The 10,080-nt window shown below is 42.0% G+C and overlaps 1 protein-coding gene across 47 annotated transcripts in view; it reads right to left on the bottom strand.

Moving 5' to 3' along the window:
- Positions 1-723: 723 nt before the first annotated feature.
- Positions 724-10,080, bottom strand: part of DOCK9 (dedicator of cytokinesis 9) — a 260,331-nt gene continuing 250,974 nt past the window's right edge. For 46 of the 47 annotated variants that reach the window (XM_081046542.1, XM_081046528.1, XM_081046527.1 and 43 more), the window contains 4 exons: positions 7,496-7,686; positions 4,290-4,390; positions 4,015-4,153; positions 724-1,998 (listed from right to left, as the gene is read on the bottom strand). In XM_081046542.1, the coding sequence (XP_080902668.1) occupies positions 1,876-1,998; positions 4,015-4,153; positions 4,290-4,390; positions 7,496-7,686 (554 nt within the window). In that variant the 3' untranslated portion in view covers positions 724-1,875. Of the gene's footprint in view, positions 1,999-2,912; positions 3,065-4,014; positions 4,154-4,289; positions 4,391-7,495; positions 7,687-10,080 lie in introns of those variants that run through there. The other variant, XM_081046548.1, reaches the window with a different exon arrangement.

Below are 10,080 nucleotides of genomic sequence, written 5' to 3'. Positions count from 1 at the left end.
TGGGTGCTCAAGATGTACACACATCATCACATTTTCTTTCCTCTGTTGGTTATGTAAAAAGACAGCCTTAAAAACCCTTCAAGTAGGAAAACCATCCATTTTATTCCTTGTGGAAAGACTCCTCTCCTTTCACCACTGGAAACACACGGGGCTGAGTGACAATGCACTGACTCACACGCAGAGGCCGGACTGGCACCTGCAATCTGAGCCGTCACTTGACTTGATTGAGTTCAGTGTTTGTGATAACGTAGGGCACAGGGCGTGTGTGCACACGTGGCCACTGATGTGCTGCCGGGAGAAATGACCACTTTGTCCCAGAGTATTCATCTCAGAGCAAGTGAAGGTGATGATAATGGTGGAAGCCTCGTATTACTGAAGATGAAAAGCTAGAGATAACACATGTGTCCATATACTTGGGAGAAACTAGTAGAATTCAGAGCCAGATCACTGTGCAGAAAAGCATTTATCCAAGTCCTCTGGAATGTCTCTTCCCTACACCTGCCTCTGGACATTCGTTACACAAGGCAGAGAAACTGGCATAATAATTCCCCAGGTATCCAACCTCAGCTTCAACGATGACCAACATCTGTCAATCATGTTTCGTCTCTCTATCCTCTTTTATTTTCTCAAGTCTTTTAAAGCAAATTTCATTTACCATGTCATTTCACCCCTGCGTATTTCAACATCCTGTCAAACAATAAATACCCAATATTCACCACTGGAAAATCAGCAATGTTATTTTTAATACAGATGTGGTACAGAATGTTTAATTACAGCAGGGCAGAGATTCTAGTTAAATAAAATTAAAAACCTTTATTTTCCTCAATATAAAATTACTAAATTAATGTCTTAAAAGAAAATATTACATGGTGAAAGCTTCAAATCACACCACTGTTCACCACAGAATTTATGATTTACCAGTTACATACTCCACCACTTTGGCAAAAGGATGAACTTTTTAAAAACAGTTCATAAACCCAACACAGCAAAGACTGTATACATCTCCATATCGCGTGTTTTTATGTAGAAGAATAAAACAGCATGGTCTTGCATATCCTACGAACAGCACGAATTTGTCACAAACGTAATGCAGAAGCCGATGTGAGGAGTATTAAAAATGTAGAAATGTAATACATGTTATGTACAGAATACCAAGACTGTATTAACAAACTCTATATACATAACAACATACTGTACTACTTTAAACTTTTTTAGCATAGTTGTGTTTATTAATACAGACCTTTGGTTCTAAACTGCTTGACTAGTTTGAAGCTCACGTAGTTTCTTAAGCTTTCATGTTTTGTAGACACAAGTGAATGAGTATAAAAGCACTAAACCTCCTGGTTCACTGGTACAAAAATTACAACGGTCAGTTCCCTTAGGTCGTCAAAAACGAGTCACAAAAATAGTTCTGGTATTCAACCTGAATGTGCCACAGGAAAAAAAAGTTTTTCAAGATTTTTCCAGTTTAGCCTAGAGGCCAAAAGGCTACCCTAGCCTCAATTTCAGTGCTACGGTCCCTGCTATGTTCATTCTAGAACACTTATTTTTTTGTAGGCCTTTTTTTTTTTTTACTACTACTCTGTAAGGAAGAATAAAATTTAACTTCAATTTAAGAGTGTCCACCACATACCTCTGTTAAGACATAATGAAAACTGAATATTGCCGGCGAGATTTATAAAAATATGTGCCCTCTTATGACTCCTCTAGAAAATCTGCTATGAAAGAACACAGTTTCCTTTCTCTCCTTTTCCCCTGATTTCTCCTTGTGCTCAGTCTTCCCGTGTCTTGCGCGAGTGCAGTGAATAGCTTTGGAAATCATCCTGAGTTTGCAAATGACAAAACAAGTCCCCACATGCGGTCCATGAGGCGAAATCACAGAACGGAGGACGAGCTGCTCATCCCAAGAACCACCGTGCTTGTCGGAGTCCCACTAATGGCATTGAAGATGTGAAGCGAATTCGGTAAAACGCTTGTCTTCTCCTCCAAGGGGCAAATCTCGAGGCACAGAAACACAACATTACCCAAGTATAACGCCCTGAACAACATTTCTCAAAAAGGTGCATTTCACGTAACACACATGCTTTCTCAGCCAGTGGCCACTGTTCCTGTGATGGTGTGCTCTTTCTAGATAGTTTGGCTTTGGCGGTGTGCAGAGGGACTCTGTCACCTCCTTTAGTAAATGACCTTTTGCAGATCAGAATTATAAGGAGAAAGTCCAGGATAAACATGTTTCCTTTATAAGTTAGTGAATGGAGAGCCTTCTACACTCACCAGATAATAAGGCGGCTTGAAGTCTATCTTTCACATACTTGATAGGGACACGACTAGCAATGTCCCCTTAAAATGAATCTGGAGCATGTGTATTTCTCTACGGGCTCCTTTTCTCAAGGTCTTACTGATTTCCATCCTGGGACAGAGATAGGAGCTGCCCCTTTCACTGAACAAGTCTCTTTTCACAGTCACACAGGGAGGAGTTCTAAGGGCAAGACGTGACTTATTGTCAGGTAGAAACTGAGAAGAACATATGTACTCAGAGATGCACCTGGAAAAGCCAGAAGCAAGCCTAACTTTAGGTCATGACCCTTTCTCCATAAGGGTTCAAAGGAGTTTAATCTTCATAGTTGTTGAGATAATGGAAAGTTCAAGGTGCAGTTTAGAGCACAGCACTGCATCAAGTGTCCATACAACCTGGGAGTTTATTTGAGTATTTTCAGCCCATAATTGTTTCCTATGTTCATCTTTTCTAGTGCCAGATGCTGGCGCCCACTGATCAAGCTCTCCATTCTACAGGAATCTGGAGGCCCCATGGAAAAGACCTTGAGCGCTCTCCAAAAATTTGTCCTCAGAAGGCCCTCAAGGTCTGCTTAATTATTCACATACTTATTTCGTTAGTCATTTTGATTTTTGCTAGTTTTCTAAATGCCCAGAAGAGGATTGCCTTCTTTTGCACATGCGTTGTCATTATGCCATCTCTGCAGCTGCCCAAACTCAGGAATAACTTTGTGAGTCACTTTATCAAGTTTTACAAAAATAAAATTGAAAAATAACATTACCATCCCATCTGAAGGTGTTAGCATGAAAGAGAAAAAAAAAGCAAGCAAGTTAAAGGGTAGACATTTAAGTTAGTTTCCTGCAACAGAAATCACCTAACTAAATTATCACGTGGCATGTTAGCTGACACAAATGGTCCTGGCTTCCATTTTGCAAGACTCAAAGGCAATATGTACGCAAGAGACAGAAGCAGTCACATGTTTTCACAGCGCTGACACTGACAAAGGCTGGACGGTGCTTTGGAAGCAGTTAGTACGTTGCTGGAGAACGGACCCCTCTACTATTACGTGGAAGTTGCTCTTTGCCATTTACTTGGTTCCCTGGGCAGCTGTCCCCTCTGAGGTCTACTGAGCCCACATACGTGATCCGACTGAAAGGAATTCATAAAGGAAGGCGACAGTAGCAACGTAATCAGGAAAGATTCCCATAATGACAAATAGTACAGAAGGAGCCATGAAGAATCCACTGGGGCACCTAGGTCAGCTGTAAATAGCCAAAAATTGAACAACCCTATTTTTCTAAATGACAAAAGACACTGAATGCAACAGATAATTCCTTAAACTGGGCTGGGAAACCCTGTTCTCTCAAAGGACTGGGCGAATAAAGAAAATTCTAGGAACAGCATGGGATTTCTTTTTTATGGGAGGTTTTTGTGTGTTTGTTTAGATAGATTGGGGTGGAAGGGACAAATCTTAGGAACCAGGGCCACCTCAAAAAGTGCTGAAGAAAAGATGGGTGCTGCTCTTCTCTAGTCACATTAGATAATAACAAGTGGGAAATTTGTTAGCTGTTCCCCAAGTAACCTGTGGTTCGGTAGTAACAGCAGCGTAGCATGCTACATGATTCTTCAGATATCAAAATTCTGGAAGAATGCTGAAAGATGTAGGTCATCATAGAGTGTACTTAAGATGCTCACCAATGCAAGCTCCCTAAAAATGAGGACTCCCATGTGACACCTACCTGCTCATGCATGATTTCAGAGAGCTCCTTTGCCATCTCCCTGTAGTTGGCTTTCATTTCCTCCTGATACTCTAACTGGTCCTCTTTAATCAGACGTTCATTTACTGCTAGGGCTTGACCACAAGCTTCCACGAATTGCCTGAAATGGTACAGGAGAGGAAACTAAAGGCATGTTGAGGACGAAGAGATTGAGACCAAGTGGTCGTATCTCTTTCTTGAATGAGCACAGAAATTGTTAATATTTGGAGGGAAAAAAAATTCCCAGTGTACTTTACCTGAAAACTTCTTTAAGCAACTTCACTTTATTGTCAGGATATCTTTTTGTGTTTGTGTCATCTAAGAAAGCTCGGGCATATGCTAGTGGACCAGCATTGACCTAGATAGAGAACAAAGATTTTAAATTATGTTTTAAAGCACATAACCGTTATCACTGATTTAGTTTCAGTTTGGCATCTGCTAAAATTGATGCTTGAATTAGTCATGACCGCTGCCCTCTAGGAACTTACAACCCCAAAGAAGAAAGCATGAACAAAGCTTCTACGGTATGTGATTTGATTTTTATCGTCTTAGCCATCCTCCCGGCACTTGTGATGATGGTTCATTTTATGTAGGAATAATCAAAGCTTGGAAAACTTAAGGACCTGTTCAAGGTCGAACATCCAATAAGCAAAACACCTGAGATCAGAGCCCATTTATTTTAACAGATATTTGTGGCACACTACACTGAACAAAAATGTCAATCTGGTAAGTTCAGTGAAAAACTGAAAATTAAGGTATGTATGTCAGTTTTTAAAAAGCCACTTTTCACCTCATTGAATTGTGTAGACAGCCATGGGCAAACTGATTTGCTATCCTTGAATGATATAACCCGAGGGGTGCTGGAAAGCCAAAGATTAGGGGCATTTAGCACCAGGGTGTGTGAACCAGACCACTGCACCTCTCAATTAGCCAAGAAGAGTTCTCCGAAGTTGGGTTAGTCAGGAAATGTGGGAATGTGGATAAAGAGTAGACACACTTAGGATAGGAAGGAGAAAGTTCCAGGCATCTGAGACAAACGGGAAAGGACTTTACCATGCGATTATTGCCTAAGTGCTCCTGGATGATCTGGTGAGCTTGGAAGGTAAGTCAGGAGGGAGTCACCTGTCCTGTCTGTCACTGTGGGCCGTGGTTCTGATCCACGGTGTGTAGGACTTGGACAGTAATGGCAGGAGATCGAGGTGTGGGAATTTACACCACAGGTGGGGACCCAGAGGGCCATTTCTAACAGGTGGGCCCGCCGAGACAGGAACGACCAGCTAACCTTCTGAGATGACTGGATGTGTCATTATGCTGGATATGTGTGTAGCGAACTATGTTAATAACCTGCTACCCAAATGCCCGATTATCCAAAATGACACATATACAGTTGGCCCTCCTATCGGAAAATGCTGCATCTGTGGATTCAATTAACCACGGATCAAAAATATTTTTTTAAAAGTTACACTGTTGCCGACATGCACTGTGTAGTCAGGTCTACAATGGTTGTATCTGCACTGAACATGTACAGACTTATTTTTCTTGTCAGTTTTCCTTAAACAATACAGTATAGCAGCTATCTATATAACATTTACATTGTGTTGGGTATTATAAGTAATGCAGAGATGGTTTAAAGTATACTGGAGGATGTGTGTAGGTTACATGCAAATACTATGTCGTTTGATGTAACATCCACAGATTTTAGTATCGTTGGGGATTCCTGGAACCAAACCCCCACCCCCAGATTCCAAGGGGTGACTGTATTCAAGTTTAAGAAAGGGGAAAGTTGATGAAACTTCATAAGGTCTAACATGACCAGAACTTGGAGTGTAGCACCATGAAGGCACCCTGCTGGCTCTGCCCTGCACAACAGCAGACCCCAGTGTGGTTCTGGGTGAGAGAATTGCAGAAATGCACAAATAAAATGATCAAGTTAATTCCCTCTGGTCCTAACTCTGTGTTATCCTGGTAGGTGCACACGTATAAACTTAATCACATTTCATTATGCAGTTCTTTGCTTTTTAAGATGATTGAGCATTTGTAAAACTCTAAGGTCACAGTCAAAGGGCAGGGCACATTTTGTCCTTTAGAAAGCTCAACCTGTTCAGCCCCACCTTTTACTGGAGCCCACACCCTTCTGCTGGCCTTTCGATAGAGGCTGGATGTTCCCAGGTCACGTTACTGAGTGGTTTTGTTTTCAGCTGCAGAAAATGTGGCCTCTGGCCCCATTATGTAATCACTCACGTTGCTGGAATATTTATCATATTCATTTGATAACTTATTTTGGCATTTATGTTTTTGGAGCTGTAGTAGAAGAGGTTGAAAACAAGCTATAGATACTTTTGTAGTGAATATGTGAATGTTATTCAGAAAAATGTGAGGCAGCAAGTCAGCATGACTCTGATAAAAAGTTGACAAAAACTGATTTCAGAAAATGAATCAAGAGAACCCCCAAATCTATGTATTACAATCTACATGGAACTTGCATAAACACACCCTTCTTGAAAGGGAAAACGATTGGAGATACACACACGTACACACACATGTGAAACATGTGCTAGAATTATTTATATACAGCGAAAAACATCAATAAAGCAAGAGGCCTACTGATCACTGGAGGGAGACATCCTAAGATTTACCAATTTCCTAAGAAACCATATAAGTTAAGAAACCTTTTTCAAAATGTGTTTTTGAAGTAAACAGAAACATGCCTATAGTGTAAGTATATAGCTTGGTGGATTTTCATAAACTGAACATATTTGTATAATCAGTACCTAGCTCACTCGGATAGCTATATGGGGAAAAAAATGTGTCTTGACCCCTACCTATACCACATACAAAAATCAATTCTAGATGGACTGAAGACCTACATAGGAATGCTAAACGGAGGAGGAAAACGTAAGAAAACATGTCTGAAACACGTTTAAGAACAGATTTCTTAAAGAGGACACAGAAAATGCTACCCGTAAAGAAAAAAAAAATCGATATATTGGGCTATATGAAAATGAATTTCTGTTAATGAAGATACCATTATGAGAGTAAAACTTAAGGCATTTTTTTCAGGTACAATTTTCATAGAAACCAGAAAACAATAGTTTTATAAGAAAACCTACAGCTACCCACACTTCTTTTTATTTGGAAGAGTCTTAATGCTCCCCAAACTCAGAATTCTCCAAATTAGCCCCCAAGCCAGGTGAGCATGCAGAGCTGTGTTCTGCCCCTGGCAGGCAGCTCCAGTGAGAAAGACTCCTGCATGTGGGGTGGGGTGGGGACCTCAAGGCCACTGCCCCCTCTGGTGTCGGGAGGAACTGCACGGACATTGCTGGGAGGTAACGGGGATCCCCCAGGTAGAGTCAGGAATCTACACTAGACCTTGCTGGTGTGAATGACCTGAAATTTTCCAAGGTCTTCAAGGAGCTTTTGCTTCTGCTGCCCTGTGGTTTGCTGTGCCTGGCGCCTGGCTCACCTGGACGCTCACGCTGCCCTGGAGTTTCAGCTGCAGTTTGATCATGTCCACTTCAGCAGAGGAGCACAGCTGCCGGAGCTCAGCCACCTTCTTACTCATCTCATCAATGGCCACTTCGATGGGGTTCAGGTCGGTGTGGTGCTGGTACATGACGGGGATCCGCTTCTTTACGTAAGGGAAGCAGTGTATTGCTGTGGGGGGAGGGGTCCCAGATTTATTCCACAGCCTGTGTGATCTTTACTATTATTGAGGTAGAATTATTATTCCCATGGTACAGACAAGGGACCAAAACTTGTCAAACTCATATGCTAGTATTTTGTAGAATCAGAACACTGTTTTGGTTTTATTGTGAATGTTTAATGACAGGTTGCATCATATAAAGTCAAGAGACCTGGTTCCTTGTTAACTTTAATGTGACAAGTGTGCTCGTGTGAGGAAGAGACAGCTGAGAAGTGACTGTAGGGCAAGAAAATATTTCCAACCTGGGTGAAAGACTGGGCATGATTTGGAAGCCTCTGGAATAGTGGTTGGGAAGAAACTCCACTGCAGAAGTTCCATGAAAGAAGGAACGGAGGGGCTCGTGTTGAGAGGCAGGCTCAGAAATGTACACTGAAGGGGCCTGGAGGGTGACCATTAGATTTTTCAAATGATTACAAATTGAAGTTGACTGAACTGTCCAGGAAAGTGAGGCTTCGTTGGATCCAGAAGGCAGGGAGGGCCGGGGTTCCCGTACAACTTGGAAGACCAAAGGTCAGGTTTGAAGCCGTATAATGAAAGAAAAACCTAAGGTATTAATAACAAGAGGGAAACCTCTCAAGTTCAAAGTCTTCAGGATATCCTGGTCTGTGTGTCTTTAACTAAAGGTTGATATAGTTTACATGCTTTTAGTAGCATTTTTATAACCTCTTCTCTAAATCTTTACCACTGCCCAGTAACTATTCTTTCAATATTTTGAGGTCTTTCAGGGCAAAAGCTGCACCCTTGTTTTGTGTTTTGTTGTACTACAATCGTCTTTCGGGTATCAACCTCAGAGGCAAGGCATTCAATGATAGGTGAGAGCTGGCAAAATGAAGTCCATTTTCCCCCCTCCTGGGTATGCTTCACAAAATCCTTTAATATGAGGTGGACAGTACAACTCTCATTTTACAGATGAGGAAATCAAGGCACAGAGAAGTGAAGTGACCTGTCCAAGGTCACACAGTGAGGCTGTGACACAGGTCTGCAGGGCCCAGGCCCAGGCTTTGCACTACCCACACTTTCTCAGCCTCCCAGCTGTGCAGGGTGGTTACTTTCCGAGCCAAGAACATGTGTCTACTTTGCCTCTCTCTGCAGTGGAGTTACTCTTGGATCCCTCTGTTCCGGCAGATAGAGAGCTCTGCTCATGTCGTTTACCTGAGCTATTTCTGTGACAAGATGGTACATTGTAACCCGGAAGGACATCTGCCCAGGGAAAACACCCTATGGTAATAATGGTTTAGGAATTGGTATGTCACCTGAGTGGAATGATCGTAGTAAAAAATCCTGGCCCTGACTCATCAGAGAACAAGGTTTATTTAAAGCAGTTCTCCAACTTGATTGGCACCAGAATCGTCCGAAGGGCGTGCGAACTACACCTGGCTGGGTCCCACCCCCAGAGAATCTGATTCATAGGCCTGGGTAGGGCCCGGGAATTTGCATTTCTAACACGTTTCAGGTGCTGCTGACGCCGCAGATCCAGGAACAGCTACAGTCTCAATAAGCAGTACCTGAAGGTCATCACAGCTACAGGGATAAACACTGTCAGCTGATAATTCTCATGAAATGACTGCATCTGGAAATGTCGTTATCGTGCTTAATAAGAAGAATGTGCTTCTGTGTCATCAGGAAAACAATTCATTGACATATGAGGGACAGACAACATTGTTTGTGCTTTACATGTTATTTTACTAGGAGTAGGGACTCTTTCCTTCCTCCCTCCCTCCCTCCTTTCCTTCCTTTCTTTTTAAATGTTAACTTTTATCCCAGTTCCCTCATAGGAAGAGTGAAAAGTCTGCAATGTGCTGCTCTGAGCTCTTTTATAACGAGCCATCTTCTTACTTTGTTAACAGCTTTACTCAGATGTCAATCGTATCCCACACAATCCACGCATTGAAAGTGTACAATTCAATGGTGACAGTGGACCCTCACCAGAAATGCAGCATCTTACCAGTGCTCCTTTCATTTGTCATGATAATGTGCCATGTGATCGCCCAGATGGAACACTTGACAACATGACTTCTAGACAAGTAGTGGGTGCTTTCCTGATGGGATGTAATTATAGCCACTCTTTGAAAAACATGTCTATATAGCGGACATAGACATATCTGACCCGAACAGGTCTCCCCACTGGTTTTTTTTTTTTTTTAAAGTCAAGAAAGTGTTTTACTTTAGATTACCCCAACCATGTTGCTGACCCTAACCTAAGAGTAGATGAGTCACGCTCCCCCAAAGAAGGTAAAAAGCACTCCCAAGATGACTCCACACTTGTCAGGAACAGGAAAATGATGCAAAACATGATTCTAAGACTACGTTACCGATGGCTAAACAGTACTGAAGGAGTAATTAAA

Source organism: Rhinolophus hipposideros (genome assembly GCF_964194185.1).
Source record: "Rhinolophus hipposideros genome assembly, chromosome: 4".
In the NCBI taxonomy this organism is placed as follows: domain Eukaryota; kingdom Metazoa; phylum Chordata; class Mammalia; order Chiroptera; family Rhinolophidae; genus Rhinolophus; species Rhinolophus hipposideros.
This window is presented reverse-complemented; position numbering and strand designations above follow the sequence as displayed.